This window comes from Phycodurus eques, chromosome 1, assembly GCF_024500275.1.
Source record: "Phycodurus eques isolate BA_2022a chromosome 1, UOR_Pequ_1.1, whole genome shotgun sequence".
Lineage (NCBI taxonomy): Eukaryota > Metazoa > Chordata > Actinopteri > Syngnathiformes > Syngnathidae > Phycodurus > Phycodurus eques.
In genome coordinates, this window is record NC_084525.1 from 24,203,850 (window position 1) to 24,221,561 (window position 17,712).

At 43.2% G+C, this 17,712-nt stretch overlaps 1 protein-coding gene across 2 annotated transcripts in view; it reads right to left on the bottom strand.

Moving 5' to 3' along the window:
* xdh (xanthine dehydrogenase) overlaps window positions 1-17,712 on the bottom strand; it is a 52,328-nt gene that overhangs the window by 9,037 nt on the left and 25,579 nt on the right. The window contains exons 13-32 of one of the 2 annotated variants that reach the window (XM_061684274.1): window positions 17,419-17,512; window positions 13,796-13,905; window positions 13,253-13,431; window positions 13,019-13,181; window positions 8,261-8,350; window positions 8,022-8,191; window positions 7,536-7,659; window positions 7,340-7,459; window positions 6,354-6,450; window positions 6,157-6,281; window positions 5,964-6,097; window positions 5,807-5,894; window positions 5,265-5,351; window positions 5,004-5,195; window positions 4,785-4,930; window positions 4,630-4,711; window positions 3,377-3,472; window positions 3,094-3,297; window positions 2,971-3,023; window positions 2,769-2,883 (exon numbers count right to left, since the gene is read on the bottom strand). In XM_061684274.1, the coding sequence (XP_061540258.1) occupies window positions 2,769-2,883; window positions 2,971-3,023; window positions 3,094-3,297; window positions 3,377-3,472; window positions 4,630-4,711; window positions 4,785-4,930; window positions 5,004-5,195; window positions 5,265-5,351; window positions 5,807-5,894; window positions 5,964-6,097; window positions 6,157-6,281; window positions 6,354-6,450; window positions 7,340-7,459; window positions 7,536-7,659; window positions 8,022-8,191; window positions 8,261-8,350; window positions 13,019-13,181; window positions 13,253-13,431; window positions 13,796-13,905; window positions 17,419-17,512 (2,469 nt within the window). Of the gene's footprint in view, window positions 1-2,768; window positions 2,884-2,970; window positions 3,024-3,093; window positions 3,298-3,376; window positions 3,473-4,629; window positions 4,712-4,784; window positions 4,931-5,003; window positions 5,196-5,264; window positions 5,352-5,806; window positions 5,895-5,963; window positions 6,098-6,156; window positions 6,282-6,353; window positions 6,451-7,339; window positions 7,460-7,535; window positions 7,660-8,021; window positions 8,192-8,260; window positions 8,351-13,018; window positions 13,182-13,252; window positions 13,438-13,795; window positions 13,906-17,418; window positions 17,513-17,712 lie in introns of both variants that reach the window. The other variant, XM_061684266.1, reaches the window with a different exon arrangement.

A 17,712-nucleotide genomic window follows, 5' to 3' on the forward strand; every position in this document is an offset into this window, starting at 1 on the left:
AATATCCCATCGTGACAAAGTAAAAACATATTTTCATATATTTCCACTTCTTACTAAAAGGCATATGGCAGCCCGCTTGGAGTTTGGGAAAAGGCACCTTAAGCATAATTCTCTGGTCTGAGAATATATATGACACGCCAAAATATAACATTTTGGCGTGTCATATCTGGAGAAGAAGAGGCACTGCTCATCACCTGGCTAACACCATCCCTACTGTGAAGCATGGTGGTGGCAGCATCATGCTGTGGGGCTGTTTTTCTGCTGCAGGAACTGGGCGACTAGTCCGCATAGAGGGTAAGATGACAGCTGCCAAATATAGAGAAATTATTCAACAGAGCTTCCTCCAGAGTGCTCTGGAACTCAGACTAGGATGTCGATTCACTTTCCTACACGACAATGACCCAAACCACACAGCCAAGATAACAAAGGAGTGGCTTCAGGAGCAGCCTGTGAGTGTTCTTGAGCGGCCCAGCCAGAGCCCGGACTTGAATCCAATTGAACATCTCTGGAAAGACCTAAAAATGGCTGTGCACCGACGCTGTCCATCCAGCCTGAGTGACCTTGAGAGGATCTGCAGAGAAGAATGGGGAGAAAATGCCCCAAAGCAGGTGTGCCAAGCTCGTAGAGACAGACCCAAGAAGGTTGTGATTGCTACCAAAGGTGCTTCAACAAAAATACAACTCCAATTCCAATGAAGTTGGGACGTTGTGTTATATCATTGTTAATACAATGATTTGGCAAATCATGTTCGACCTATATTTAATTGAATACACTACCAAGACAAGTCTGGAAAAGGTTACATTAAGCAATTTCTAAAGCTTTAGGACTTCAGAGAAACCTGGTGAGAGCTATTATACACACATGGAGAAAATGTGTTACAAGTGGACCTTCCCAGGAGTGGCCAGCCTACAAAAATTACCCCAAGAGCACAGCGACGACTCATTCAGGAGGTCACAAAGGAACCCAGGACAACTTCTAAAGAACTGCAGGCCTCCCTTGCCTCAGTTAGTCAGCGATCATGACTCAATGGTAAGGAAGAGACATCCATGGCAGAGTTCCAAGGCAAAAACCACTGCTGACCAAATATAACTGAAAGGCTTGTCTTACAACCCCAAATCCAATGAAGTTGGGATGTTGTGTTAAACATAAATAAAAACAGGATACAATGATTTGCAAATCATGCTCAACCTATATTTAATTGAATACATTACAAAGACATTATATTGAATGTTCAAACTGACAAACTTTATTGTTTTTAGCAAATAATCATTAACTTAGAATTTTATGGCTGCAACACGTTCCAAAAAAGCTGGGACAGGGTCATGTTTACCACTGTGGTACATCACCTTTTCTTTAACAACATTCAATAAACGTTTGCGAACTGAGGACACTAATTGTTGAAGCTTTGTAGGTGGAATTTTTTCCCATTCTTGCTTGTTGTACAGCTTCAGCTGTTCAACAGTCCGTGGTCTCTGTTGTCGCTTTACGCTTCATTATGCTCCACACAATTTCAATGGTAGACAGGTCTGGACTTCAGGCAGGCCAGTCTAGGACCCGCACTCCTTTACTACGAAGCCACGCTGTTGTAACACGTGCAGAATGTGGTTTGGCATTGGCTTGCTGAAATAAGCAGCGGCATCCATGAAAAAGCCGTTGCTTGGATGGCAGCATTTGTTTCTCCAAAACCTGTATGTTCCTTTCAGCATTAATGGTGCCTTCACAGATGCCACACATTTTCAATGGGAGATAGTTGTGTAAGTTACCCATGCCATTGGCACTAACACAGCCCCATAGCATTGCAGATGCTGGCTTTTGAACTTTGCGTCCATAACAGTCCGGATGGTTCTTTTTCTCTTTGTCCCGGAGGACACAACGTCCACAATTTCCAAAAAAAAATTGAAATGTGGACTCGTCGGACCACAGAACACTTTTCCACTTTGCATCAGTTCATCTTAGATGAGTCGGGCCCCGAGAAGCCGGCGGCGTTTCTGGGTGTTGTTGATAAATGGCTTTTGCTTTGCATAGTAGAGTTTCAAGTTGCACTTACAGATGTAGCGCCGAACTGTATTTACTGACATTGGTTTTCTGAAGTGTTCCTGAGCCCATGTGGTGATACCCTTTACACATTGATGTCGGTTTTTGATGTAGTGCCGCCTGAGGGATCGAAGGTCACGGGCATTCAATGTTGGTTTTCGGCCTTGCAGGGATTTCTCCAGATTCTCTGAAGCTATTGATGATATTATGGACCGTAGATGATGAAATCCCTAAATTCCTTGAAATTGTACGTTGAGGAACATTGTCCTTAAACTGTTCGACTATTTTCTCACGCACTTGTTCACAAAGAGGTGAACCTCGCCCCATCTTTGCTTGTGAATGACTGAGCAATTCAGGGAAGCTCCTACCTAGGGGCGCCCAACAGGGTGCCATTCAAGCTTGCTCTGATACTGGATACCGGTCTAAATGAGCTCCACCGCATTCATATTCGCACAGAGATAGCCTCCCGAAAAAAGGCATTTCTTCGATAAATTTCACCACAGACATATAGTAATTTTGAGGCATTGTAAAGATTGTTAAAAATTTGCAAAAATGCTTGAGAATAATTTTGTTGATACTCAGTAAACAGTATACAAGTAGTGTACAGTCCTGTAAAATCCTGATCATTTAAATCATAGTATGCAAAAGCAAATAAAAATTATATAAGAGATAAATGTGTGATATAAACAAAAGAAAATTTAGCAACTATATTTGTTTATCCAATGCTTACGGACCTTGTGAGCTCCAGTCAAACAGTCGACTTCCACTTCCGAACAGGCGACTCCATAGCTGAAATAGTTGAACAATCGGCCAGAGTTGGTTTCAAAGTCGTATCCTAGATCTGGAGTCCTGACACCGTGACACGAAACAGCCAACAGTGAAAGTGAACAATTCGAAATGGGTACAGCACAGCACACAGCTCAAACACAGACCCACTTGTAAAAGCCGTTCGCACTCAGGTTAACTCTGTCCAAGTATGCTGCTTTAACCTGAAATGCAGAAACAGCAACTCAATTGGGGAAAAAATGTCAGCTAAGTAATGCTCAAAATGACCCTCACCCAGTCTTCCCATGATCCTTTGGGATTTTTGCTCTTGTAGGGTTCCAGGCGCTCGTTGAGGAGCTGGCAGGCGTTTTTCACAGCAGCTCCATTGAGGTCCGAGGAGGCCGATGCAGCAGTGGGACTTGTGTTGGGGACAGTTTGGGTACTGGTCTCCGATATGTGGATCTTTGAGCAGGGAACACCAAGAACCCGGCTGGCAACCTGGAACGGTAGGATTTGTTCAAATTCAAATTCCTAAAAGCCTGTAGTAACTGCACTTCCTCTCATATCTGGAAACTACCTGGACCATCTTAGTGTGGAGTCCCTGCCCCATTTCTGTCCCACCATGAGTCAGCAGCACCGAGCCATCTGTGTATATGTGAACCAGCGCTCCGGCCTATAAAAACAATACAAAAATCCATTAAAGCTTAGTTTAATTGTGAGCATTCATCACTGGATACATGTGCTGCCAATCTGACCATCTAGCCATCCATCCTTTTGCTATAGCGCGTATATATATTTCAAATGTTTATGAAAAAAATAAAATTGCATTTCTCTGAATGAAAAAAAAATTAGGGATATTTTTCATTTGTGTTATTTTTTTTGAAAAAGTCCTATTTTTTTGATTTCTTAAAATATATAATTATTTGTATGTCTATTTTTTTCAGATCTTTTTATTTAAGTTGTATTTTTTAGTAAGTAATATATATATATATATATATATATATATATATATTTGAAAAAGCTTTACTTTTTACCAAAAACAAAAACAAATTGAGAGAGCTGTATTTCTTTGGCATTTATATCATGGGGGAGGGGGAATGTTACAGGAATGGGACTTGAACAGGGGGGAAAAAGTCCTCTTTAAAAGACACATTTTTACTTTTACATATGAATATATTTTGTCATATAATAAGAGAATAAAAAACGTTTTTTAGAAAGTTTTTTGATTGTATATTTGTTAGTATTTTATAAAAAAAAAATTAAAATATTTCTTTAGAAAGTTTTATTTTTTTTAACACATTTTAAAAATGTTATGAGATTGAAGTTGTATTTTTCAAGAAATGGTTTACTTTTTAAAGAACAAGTTGTAGTCATCGTTAATTTTATAATTTTGTTATTGTATTTTTTTTTTATTTTTAAATATTTTTGGGCAAAAATTATTTGTTGTTGTCCTTATCAGGGTTGCAGGCGAGCTGGAGCTTATCCCAGCGACTTTGGGCAAGAGGCAGGATACACCCTTGACTGGTCGCCAGCCAATCGCAGGGGTTAAAAACACAAACAACCATCACAATCACATTCACACCCACAGACAATTTAGAGTCTTCAATGAACCTAACGTATGTTTTTGGAATGTGGGAGGAAACCAGAGTACCTAGAAGAAAAAAAAAAAAACACACAGGGACAACATTGAAATTCCACACAGGAAGGCCGGAATCTGTATTCAGTCTCAGAGATGTGAGGCTGATGTGGTAACCTTGGGCCAATATGCTGCCTGTCAATCTGATCAGCCTTTGTAAAATAATAACAGCACTGAGTGCCAGTGGATCATACCTGGTTAAGAAAGACGGCAGTGAAGCTGATGCCGAACTTAGTTGGTACGATGGCAAGGCCTCGTTTGGTCCATCGGTTCTGTCTGGCAGCAAGATAGCGACTTGTTTTAAGCCTGCAACGTTTGACGATAACGCCTTCTCTAAATCCTCGCTCACCTGTTATAGAGCTCCACAGCAGCTCGGCTCTGCCGGTACCGTGAGCGGGACAGGCACTCGTCCCAGCAGAGATCCAAAGTATACTGTTCCAGGACCTGGTTGAACGGTGTTAGTTCACCTCGTTGATACAGGTTGATCCGTCGAACCTGCAAGAGGACGGATAATGATTGGACGCTTCTTTCCCACAAGCTTGCCATTTTGTTGTGGAAATTCCCAGACCTCGTCGGCCGGCCGACCCAAACTCTGAGCTACGTCAGTTATCCAGTTCTCAGCAAACATCATGCCCTGTGGACCTCCGAAGCCTCTGAAGGCTGTATTAGATGGCAGGTTCGTGCGGCACAAGAAACCGCGGCCATGCACGTTTGCGATGCTGTACGAGTTCTCCATGTGGGACAGAGCGCGCTCCATGACCTCAATGACAAAGTATAATGAAGTAAACTAAATGCATCATCACTAAAATATGTGATGAGGAATACTCACTGACAGAGAGAGGTCACGGGAGTTTCCAGTATTGCTGTAGTACGACACATCCAGAGCTACCACTTTCCCGCTCTTCAGGAAGCCCACCTCGAGAAGGAAGGGAAGATATAAGTGCTTCCATCATAAGGATGGGCATGTCAAACATTTTTCATTGTATTTTGCTTTGACTTGTGACTGCAAACTTGAGATACGAGCACTATGTGCATGTGGTGGCAGTGACTCAACTCGACTCACTTACAATACATCAAAAAAGAGGCTTCAAGCTGTTTAATGCCAACCCAAGTTGAAGTTTACTCTAAAACTAAACATGCAACAAGGAGTGAACTACAAGTGTATTTAAAACAACCAGACAGCCTCCGCTAGCTTAATTTTAACACATAATGGGAAACGCCATAGATAGTAACTAACAATGTCTATGTGTTTAATCCTTAAAACAAAGAATACAAAATAGAAAAAAAACACATTTAGACACAGTTTAATAGAACAATACTTAAGTCCACAGATGCCACCAATTGTCCTGTGTTGCTCCCACACCTTTCTACCTTATATTTTGCGTAGAATGGGTGTCTTCCTCCAGTGATCAACATGTCTTCATCTCTGTCCAACATGCACCTGACCGGTCGCCGCAGCCTGATGATCAAGCAGAAAACGAGTGTGATACGCGTAAAATCCTGTATGAGAGGCAATTGATCGACGTACTTGTGTGCTGCCACGGAGACCACAGTGGAGAGTAAGGTGGTCCGACTCTCTTTTCCGCCAAAGCCTCCTCCCATCCTTTTTACGTGGACTACCACCCTATTGGCAGGAATGCCCAATGCCATGGCCACTAGAGACTGACGTGCAACCAATTAAAGTCTTGGTCAAATCACATTTTCACTAAGTTCTTCCTCACCTGTGTTTCAGAGGGAGCCTGAGTGGAAACAAAGAGCTCAATTTCATCATCTTCCCCTCGAGGGACAGCCACAGTCACGTTGGTCTCCAGATAGAAATGTTCTTGACCACCGATGTGCATCTCACCTGACAGTCAGTCAGTCAGTAATGTGAGCAGCTGGATCTTACCTATTTGCAGTCACAGGCACACAATTATACCTTCCAGGATGTGGTCTGCCTGTTTAAATCCTGCCTCCAGGTCTCCCTTCTGGAGTGTTCTAATTGGCTGATAGAAGGACTTAGCGGCAATGGCTTCCTGTCAAGCAGACCAACAGCTTGAATGTAGTATTCCTTGGTGCAAGGGCCTGATTTAATAAAGATTTGCTTGTGCAAAAACGGGCGCCGACTTCATTGCTCACGCAAACAGATGTGGAACCTGATCGACTAAAAGGGCGCACCCAGGATGGCATCTGCAAATTGGGCAAAATTGCCTCACAGTTCATTTTTTCGTATTCTGGGAGTAGATGCAAATAGATAATTTAGCACTCACAATGTGAGTTGTCAAACCTGAGATGAATCGCGATGGATGATTTTGCGTCTCTAAATACCGCATCAAAACGTTAAGAGAAACCGGCACTGTTGTGCGTCAGTCAGTATGTACGGGCTGACTTGAAGACACAAGAAGGAGTCATGCCATTTCACCAAAACTCATTTCAACTGCATTTCCTTGCGTCTGGGTCATTTCAGCACACTACAACAATTGGTGTTGGCCCCTCCCTGGGTCTGCTTTCCCAAGTTTTCAACCCAATATTACGGTAGGATGGGTAGATACATCCAATTCCCACGCACTTGGGACCAGTTAAATCAAACAATACAAGGCTTTTATGCAGTTGCTGGCTTCCCCAAAATGACTGAATAGAGAGATACATTTCTTTTCTGTAACTGAGGGATATGTTTGCCTTTTCCACGATTACTTCCAATTGCATCACTTCAAATTTCATTTTTCACTTGCGGTGCTCTCCAAAATTTTCCATGGTGAAAACCATCCGAGCTGCATAAAGCGCAAAACTCTCTTTTAAAAATGATGGTCTCCAGAACTTTTACACCAGTTGCCAACAGCGTACGCAATCTGTTAGTGTGAGTCAACACGCAATTATGTGCCCTTTATTTTGGATCTTAGGAAATCAGACCCCATTTGTTCTAACCTGTATGGTGATAATAGGCTGCAGCTCCTCATACTGGATCCTGATGGCTTTGGCGGCTCGCTGGGCATGAAGCTGTGTGTCAGCCACAACAGCACCAATGATGTGACCCACACATGTGACCTGTAATAAGGAAAGACACCTGAACAGCCAGATCATGATGCGAACCCCGCGAGTGGTTGTCTCGAAAGAAACATACCTGGCCGTCAGCAAGGACAGTCTCATCATGCATTATCCCTGTGGTGTTGCTGCCAGGAATGTCGGCAGCAAAGACACAGCAAATGAATCCGGGCGAACACTCGGCTGCTGACTCGTCAATGGAGCTGTGACACAAACCCACGGTTGTAAAAAGTTGTGATTGGGAGCATTTCGTGTACAGCAGCGGTCCCCAACCACTGGTACTAGGCTGTAGAGAGAGGCGGAATGAAAAATGATCCAGTCTTATTGTCTCCCATTACCCCAAGATGGGACTAACTTTCTCTAACTCTGTCTACTAGGTCTTTGAAGAGAAATCAACACAGGGCTCCCACTAATTCCATTGTTTTGTTTTTATTTATTTCTATGCCGGTCCGTCAAAATATTGTTTTAGGTGAAACCTGCCTGAAGCGCAGAAAAAGGTTGGGGACAGCTGGTATACAGTATATTTCTGAACAAGATGCATGCATGTGAGTGAGCAGAGTCTTACAGGATGCGAGCATGTGCCTTGCTGCTGGTAATGAGCGCCAAGTACACCTCGTTCTCAAACAGTGGCATGTCATCGCAGTACACTGCCTCACCCGTCGCCTGCTTCAGAGCTGAAAGGTGCATCACGGGACGGCCCACCACGTCGTCAGGGTGCTGAGTCTGTGGCACCTCCTGTAGATGAAAGTGTGCATAAGTTCTTCCCTTACATACCTAATGGACAATGCCAGTTGTTGCTTGTACCTGGTAGATCTGAACGCTGGATGGCGGCTCTTGATGGTAAATCTCTGTTGCACTCAGGAAATTAGATCTGACCTCTTCCACATTCAAACCCTAATGGACGACAACCAAGTCAAGCTAAAGGGCAGCTTTTTAAAGATGACTGGCTAGATGACTGCACTGCTTGGTAACTAGTTGCCAGAGGTGGGGGACTCGAGTTACATGACTTGAATCGAGTCTGACTTAAATGTGCAATTTAAGGACTTGCTTGGCTAAAACTTATGAAAGACTTGACTTGACGTTCACTTGAGACTCGATTTCACTCGAACTACATGACTTGTCAGTCTTGCCTGTTTACAGTTGAAAATGTGCATCTTCAATAAGATTTAGTTTTTTGAAAGAAAAGTTATTTTTTGTGAGCCAGACAGTCCTCCCTTAAACGTCTCCAGTCGGCTCAAAATGCTGCTGCTCGCCTCCTAACTGGAGTATGTAAGCGCATAACTCCAGTCCTGGCCTTCCTCCACTGGCTGCCTCTGCAGTTTGGAATATATTGTATGATTCTTTTGTTGTTGTTTTTTTAAATTGCTTAATGGTCTTGCAGTGGCTTACTTCTCTGTGCTACTCCATCCCTATGCCCCTACCAGGTGCCTCAGGTCAGCTGATCAGCTGCTTCTCGAGCAGTGGTTATCAAACCCTTTACACCAAGTACCTTCTTCTACTTCTTCATATCCTTTCGGCTTGTCCCGTTAGGGGTCGCCACAGCATGTCATCCATGTAAGCCTATCTCCTGCATCTGCCTTTCTAACACCAACTGGCCTAATGTCTTCCCTTACTACACCAATCAACCTTCATCTAGCTCTCTTGCTTGGCAGCTTCATTCTCATCATCCTTCTACCAATATACTCACTATCTCTCCTCTGGACGTGTCCAAACCATAGAACTCTGCTTTCTCTAACTCTGTCTCCCAAACATCTAGCCTTGGCTGTCCCTCTAATGAGCTCATTTCTAATCCTATTCAACCTGGTCATTCCTAGAGCGAACCTCAACCTCTTCATTTCTGCCTACCTCCAGCTCTGCTTCCTGTTGTCTCTTCAGTACCACCGTCTCTAATGCGTACATCATGGCTGGCCTCACCACTATTTTATAAACTATGCCCTTCATCCTAGCAGAGACTTCTATCACATAAAACACCTGACACCTTCCTCCACCCGTTCCAACCTACTCTAACCCATTTCTTCACTTCTTTATCATACTCACCATTCTCTGAACTGTTGACCTGAAGTATCTAAAGTCCTCCACCCATGCTATCTCTTTTCCCTGTAGCCTCACTCTTCCCCCACCACCCCTCTCATTCATGCACATATATTCTGTCTTACTTCAGCTAATCTTCATTCCTCTCCTTTTCAGTGCATGCCTCCACCTTTCTAACTGTTCCTTCACTTACTCCCTGCTTTCACTGCAGATCACAATGTCATCTGCGAAAATCATGGTCCATGGGCATTCCAGTCTAAGTCAGCCTATCCATCACCACTGCAAACAGGAAGGGGCTGAGGGCTGATACCTGATGCAGTCCCACCTCCACCTTAAATTATTCTGTCACACCTACATCATACCTCGCCACTGTTCTGCTGACCTAATACATGTCCTGTATTATTCTAACATACTCATCTTCCACTCCAGACTTCTGCATGCAGTGAGACAGTTCCTCTCTGGGTACTCTGTCTTGGGCTCTCTCTAGATCTACAAAAACACAATGTAGCTCCTTCTGACCCTCTCTGGACTTTTTCATCAAGATCCTCAAGGCAAATAATGCATCTGTGGTACTCTTTCTTGGCATGAAACCATACTGTTGCTCGCAAATACATCTGTCCTGAGTCTAGCCTCCACTACTCTTTCCCAAAACTTCATTGTGTGGCTCATCAAATTTATTCCTCTTTAGTTACCACAGCTCCGCATATCACACTTGTTTTTCAAAATGGGCACCAGCACACTTTTCCTCCATTCCTCAGGAATTTTCTCACCCAATAGAATTCTGTTGAACAAGCTGGTCAAAAACTCCACAGCCACCTCTCCTAGATGCTTCCATACCTCCACAGGTATGTCATCAGGACCAACTGCCTTTCCATTTTTCATCTTCTTTCTAACTTACCCCTTATTAATCATTGCCACTTCCTGGTCCACCACACTTGCGTCTTCTACTCTTCCTTCGCTCTCATTTTCCTCATTCATCAACTCCTCACAGTATTCTTTCCATCTATCCAGCACACTACTCGCAACAGTAAGCACATTTCCATCCCTATCCTTAATCACCCTAACCTGCTGCACATCCTTCCCATCTCTATCCCTCTGTCTGGCCAACGTGTATAGATCTTTTTCTCCTTCTTTAGTGTCCAACCTGGCATACATGTCATAATATGGCCGTTGCCACCTCTATCTTTGACCTACGTCGCATCTCAATGTATTGCTTTCTCCTCTCCTCGGTCCTCTGTGTCCCACTTCTTAGCTAACCTCTTTCCTTGTATGATTTCCTGTACTTTGAGTTTCCACACCAAGTCTCCTCATCCCCTTTCCTATCAGAAGATACAACAAGTACTCTCCTGCCTGTCTCTCTGATCACCTTGGCTGTAGTGGTCCAGTCTTCTGGAAGCTCCTCCTGTCCACCAAGAGCCTGTCTCACCGCTTCTCGAAAAGCCGCACAACACTCTTCCTTTCTCAGCTTCAGCCAAATGGTTCTTTGCTCTGCCTTTGTCTTCCTAAACTTCCTCCCCACCACCAGACTCAACTTACACACCACCATCCTATGCTGTCTAGCCACACTCTCCCCTACCACTATTTTACAGTCAGTAACCTCCTTCAGATAACATCGTCTCCACAAGATTAGATGAAGCTGCGTGCTTCTGCCTCCGCTCTTGTAGGTCACCCTATGTTCCTGCCTCTTCTGGAAGAAAGTGTTCACTACAGCCATTTCCATCCTTTTGCAAAGTCTACCACCATCTGTCCCTCCAAGTTCCTTTCTTGGATACCAAACTTACCCATCACTTCTTCGTCACCCATTTCCTTCACCAACATGTCCATTACAGTCTGCACCAATCACGACTCTCTCTCTGTTTAGGATGCTCATAACTACTTCGTTTAGCTCCTTCCAGAATTTCTCTTTCACCTCTAGGTCCCATCCTACTTGTGGGGCATAGCCACTAATCACAATATACGTACATAACACCCTAAATTTCAAGTTTCAGCCTCATCAGTCAATCTGATACTCTTTTCACCTCCAAGACATTCTTAGCTAACTCTTCCTTTAAAATAACCCCTACTCCATATCTCTTCCCATCTACACCATGGTAAAATAATTTGAACCCCGCCCCGAAACGTCCAGCCTTACTGCCTTTCCACCTGCTCTCCTGGACACACAATATATCAACCTTTCTCATCATCAATCATCATGTAAACCAACTCCTGAGATTTTCCTGTCATAGTCCCAACATTCAAAGTCCCCACATTAAATTCTAGGCTCTGTGTTTTCCTCTTCTCTTTCTGCCGAAGAACCCGCTTTCCACCTCTCCTTTGTCTTCGACCCACAGTAGGTGAATTTCCACCGGCGCCCTGCAGGTTAACGGTGCCGGTTGTGGACGTTGTTAACCCAGGCCACAACCGATCTGGAATGGAATTCTTTGGATGAACGCTCATTTGTTTGGCAACGTTTTAAGACAGATGCCCTTCCTGATGCAACCCTCTTTATCCGGGATGGTGACCAACATTAAAATTCACGAGGGCAGTAGGCCGAAGTGTTCATCAAAAACGAGGCAGATGTTTTATTCCTAAAAAGTATATTTATTTATATTTTAAGCCACTGTAACATTATGCACACTTTCAACATCATCACTGTGCTTAAATAAATGCAGAAAATTAAAAAACTGTACTTAAACAATGATTCAGTTAAAATGTCTTTCACATAAGTTAAATATAAATGTTACCGAAATAAATGTTTGAAAACAAAGAGTTCTAAAAGATTAAAAGCAAGTGTTGTACTAAAAAATACAACTGAAATGCACTAAACAAATGTACTATACTGGATTATTTAACCCTAACCCACAAGGTTTACAACTCAAAGATACGGGACACAACTGCGACATCTGGCTCTATAAAACTCACAAAGACAGGTAAACTACGTTAATGCCAAATTTAGCTAACTGGTAGCTGGTCAAACATGAACTAATGACGGTCATGCATTTATTTGACAAGACAAAGTTATACAACAACAATACGGAGACTGGTTTGAGACCACTTTTTAAAAAAAGGCTAATGTGCAAAGATATGTGGTTACTTAGAAAGGTTGTATGACTTGATTTAGGATTTGCCTAACCCAATGGACTCGACTCGATTTGTTTGAAATTTAGTGGGGGCTCAACTTGATTTGCTTGATTTTTGCCACGATTACTTGTGTCTTGCTTGAAAGGTTAAGACTTGAGAATTACTTGTGACTTGCACATATGTGGCTTACTCATACTTCTTGTTAGTACAGCTAACTAAACCAATTGCAGATAATGTGCAAATCTATGCTGCAACTGAGCGACTGAGGTTGTATGACCTGATCAATGATGTGCTTCCCCAAGTAATGACTTCAGTCAGTTTGCTTGAAATGTAGAGAGGACTTGACTCGCTTGATTTTTGCCATGTTAACTTGAGACCTACTCTAGAATTGCAGGTTAAGACTTAAGACTTGAGATTTGTGAGTGATTCTCACCTCTGCTAGTTGCATCTGCTAAGTGGTACATTGGTTACCTGTCCTCCGAGCTTCTGCAGCACTGTCAGGTAGAACTTGTAGAATAGGCTGAGGGTAAGAGTTCGCCGGTATATCACCATGCCCCCTGGCACAGAGGGATCGAGGGTCAACTCCTCCGCCAATGAGGAGCATGCTTCTTCCAGCAACTTCTCCCCCCAGCATCTGGAAGACATCAGAGGGCATTACATTATCTTTTCCTTCCTGATGTCTTTTCTCTTCTCTACATTGATTACCTTCCCAACAGTTTATTTGCTGTGTTTTTTGCAAGCACTGTGGTCGGTGCCATACCGCCATAGCTTAGCCTCAGATCCTCCACAACACATGTACCGGGTGTGAAAGTGACACTCATTGCTGCCGTGACAATGCTGATGTCGTCCTCTCGGCGAGGTGACTGTTTGAAGGCTGATACAAACTGTTGCTAGGGAGAGAAAACAGAAACGTTAGCAAGAGAAGTACTTGGGGAACGACAGGAATGATGACTGGGTGACTGACTGTTGCTATGTGACAGAGTGCTTTGTTTTTTCTTAAATACATTTCTGAGTCTACTTTTTTACTTTCACTTCAATACAGGAGCTGAATCAGTACTTCTACTTTTACGAGTCTTTTAATTACACATGTATCTGTACGTCCTTTTAGGTATGTGTTAGAACACCTCTGCTAGGTGATCAATTGATGCGTTATTACTTGATCGATAAAATTCCTGTTTGTCCTTTTTGATTCAGACTGTAGCGACCGGGTGACAGAAAGCTAGCAGGTAGCTGTTGTCACGCATCTACCTTCCTGCTGTAGGGGATCTCGATGGACAGCAGGATTTCTTGTGGACGCAGCATAGTCCTCCTGTAACCCACAAAGAACGTGTCGTCCATCTGAACCACACGACTGCTATCTAATGAGCAGAAAGAAAGGAAAGGTCACAGGATAGGTGATGCTCAAAAGACACCTGTTTTGAAAATTCCACAGGTGAACAGGTTAATTGAAAACAGGTGAGTGTCATGATTGTGCATAAAAGGAGCATCCCCAAAAGGCTCAGTTGTTCACAAGCAAGGATGGGGCGAGGTTCACCACTTTGTGAACAACTGCGCGAGCAAATAGGGGTTTCATCACCTACGGTCTATAATATCGTCAAAAGATTCTGAGACTCTGGAGAAATCTCAGCACATAAGCAGCAAGGCTGAAAACCAACATTGAATGTCTGTGACCTTTGATCCCTCAGTCAGCATTGCATTAAAAACTGGCATCATTTAAAGTATATTGGCACGTGGGCTCAGGATCACTTCAGAAAACCATTGTCACTTAACACAGTTCGTCGCTACATCTACAAATACAAGTTAAAACTCTACTATGCAAAGCGAAAGTAATACATCACCAGCACCCAGAAACGCTGCCTGCTTCTCTGGGCCTGAGCTCATCGAAGATGGACTGACGCAAAGTGGAAAGGTGTGCTGTGGTCTGACGAGTCCACATTTCAAATTGTTATTGGAAATCATGGACATCATGTCCTCCAGGTGTTAGTGCCCATGACATGGGTAACTTGCACATCTGTGAAGGCATCATTCATGCTGAAAGGTACATACAGGTTTTTGAGCAACATATGCTGCCATCCAAGCAACTTCTTTTTCAGGGACATCCCTTGCCAGCCACATTCTGCATGTGTTACAACAGCATTTCTCCATGGTAAAAGAATGAGAGTACAACATCGGCCTGCCAGCAGTGAAGGCCTGTCTGACATGAAAATGTGTGGCGCATTATGAAGTGCAAATTACGACAACGGGGACCCTGGATTGTTGAGCAACTCAGGTTTTACATCAAGAAAGAATGGAAAAGAGTTCCACCTACACAGCTTCAAAAATTAGTGTCCTCAGTTCCCAAATGCTTATTGAGTGTTGTTAAATGGAAAGGCGATGTAACAGAGAAGTAAACATGCCCTTGTCCCAGCTTTTTTCGGTAAATCTAAATTGCAGGCATCAAATTCAAAATGAGTGAATATTTGAAGGGGGAAAAAACAATAACTATACAATACCAATGTAGTGTATTCAATTGACTATAAGTTGAAAGGGATTTGCAACTCATTGTTTTCTGTTTTTATTTACATTTTACACAACGTCCCAACTTCATTGGAATCGGGGTGTCATGGTCTGTGTTTTGGTTTGGGTTGTGTTTAATTTTGTTCCATGTTTTCCTGTGTTCCATGTTTGTCGTGTGCTCATTAGGTTGTCCTGTCCACCTGTTCTCGTCTACTTTGTGTCGACCAATCAGCTCTCTCCAGCCACTCGTGTCTTGTCCAGGTGTTCCTCGTTGTCCCGTCAATTTGTTTGTATTTAGTTCCCTGGTTTCTTTCAGTTCTTGTCGGTTCATTGTCGTTGTCTCATGTCTTTGCCATGTCATAGTCGCCAGTTGTCTTTATCTTTGTGGTATGTCATTGTCAGGTGTCATTTTCCCTATCTATTCCAAGTCTTACTCACAGGTCATAGTTTGTTTCCTGTTTTAGATATTCAAGTGTTACTTTGCTTTGGTTGTTATCTGTTGTGGGACTTCGTTCAGTTTTTTTTTTTTTTTGAAGATTAAATATTATTATTTTGAGATTCCCGCACTCCTGCCTTGCCTCCGTGCTTCCCTGCAATTGGGTCCAACATGTTCTTACCTTGCGTTCCGCGTCTTCGCCCTAACCACGTACGTGACAAGGGGTTTGTATTACTCTGCATTAATGTCATACAGTAGTGTAAAGCTGTAGTGGAAAACATGTTTATTAGTAAGACAGTTGTTTTACTAGTCTGCCCAAGTCATTCTACTGTGCACAGTAATGTAAGGCAGTAGTGGAAAAACCTTATATGTAAGAAAGACACTCTCCTGGTGGGCCATAATCGTTCCACTAATGCAGTGATTCCCAACCAGTGTGCCGTGCCACATTAGTGCGTCATCAGCGAGCTACAGGCGTGCTGTGGGAAATTATCAAATGTTACTTAACTGCTCAAAAAATTATTCATTTACAAGAAATAATGTATCTTTGTTCCTCTATTTTTGCCAGTGAGACATAATGGCAGACAGAACAAATAAATGTTATTCTATTAGATGGTAGGAAGTACATACAGTAATTACTGTGTATCTACTTTTTGTGACATTTTTGTTTGTTGGTGTACCGTGAGATTTTCCAATTGTAAAATATGTGCCTTCGCTCCATAAAGGTTGGAAATCACTGCATTAATGCACAGTAATGTCATACAATAGTGTAAGGCAGCAGTGAAAAAACAAGTTACTAGTAAGACAAAGTCGTTCTACGAGTGTGGCCTAGTCGTTCGACAAGTGCACAGGAATATCATACAGTTGTGGAAAGCCTTTTTTACCATTAAGACATAATCAGCTTACTACTGTCCGCTAGTCTCTTTTCTAATACACAGTGGTTGTTGTACTAGTCTGCCCTCGTCATTCTACTATCCATCCATCCATCCATTTTCTGAGCCGCTTCTCCTCACTAGGGTCGCGGGTGTGCTGGAGCCTATCCCAGCTGTCATCGGGCAGGAGGCGGGGTACACCCTCAACTGGTTGCCAGCCAATCGCAGAGCACATACAAACAAACAACCATTCGCACTCACAGTCATGCCTACGGGCAATTTAGAGTCTTGAACCCGGGTCCTCAGAACTGTGAGGCTGACGCTCTAACCATGTCTAATCAATCAATCGTTACAGTTTCATCCATCCATCCATCAATTTTCTTTACCGCTTATCCTCACTAGGGTCGCGGGCTGCTGGAGCCTATCCCAGCTATCTTCGGGCAGGAGGTGGAGTACACCCTGAACCCGTCGCCAGCCAATTGCAGGGCACATAGAAACAAACAACCATTCGCACTCACAGTCACACCTACGGGCAATTTAGAGTCTCCAATTTATGCATGTTTTTGGGATGTGGGAGGAAACCGGAGTGCCCGGAGAAAACCCACGCAGGCACGGGGAGAACATGCAAACTCCACACAGGCGGGGCCGGGGATTGAACCCGGGTCCACAGAACTGTGAGGCTGACGTTCTAACCAGTCGGCCACCATGCCACGTCATTCTACTAGCGTGCAGTAATTTCATACGGCAGTGTAAGGCAGTAGTGGAAACAAAAAACTTACTAGTAAGCTATGGTCATTCAACTAGTGTGCTGCAGTAGTTATACTAGTGGGCCGTAGCTATTCTATTTCAGCCCCCTAGCTATTCTATTTCTGTGCAATAATATCACACAGTAGTGAAAAAACATTACTGATAAGGCAGTTGTTCTACTCGTGCACTGAACTGTCTTACCCATGAGGATAAAGAATGAACTAGTACATGGACCTTGAGCTCAAATGTGTTAGAAAACATGAAGTCATTTCAATAATGCCATGTTCAGCTTGATCTCTTGCCGATTTGCATGTGCGCATTACCTTTGTCCATCAGTGTGAGTTTGCAGCTGGCTGCCATAAAAACAGGATTCAGGTCTGATATGGGGCTGGCAGTCATGATGTTTCCACCAACAGCCTGAAATGCATCAAACACACTTTAGATTCATGTTGGGAAAAGTGCCTGGAAAGCTTAGTCCAGCAAGGGGTCAGCAAGCTGGATGTGGCTCTTTTATTTCTCTGCTGTGTCTCTCCTTGGCTTTTGAAAATAAATGAGTATTTAATACAAATGTATTTTAGTCTGAGTTTTTTTAAATATATATCTAATTTTAAATTTGA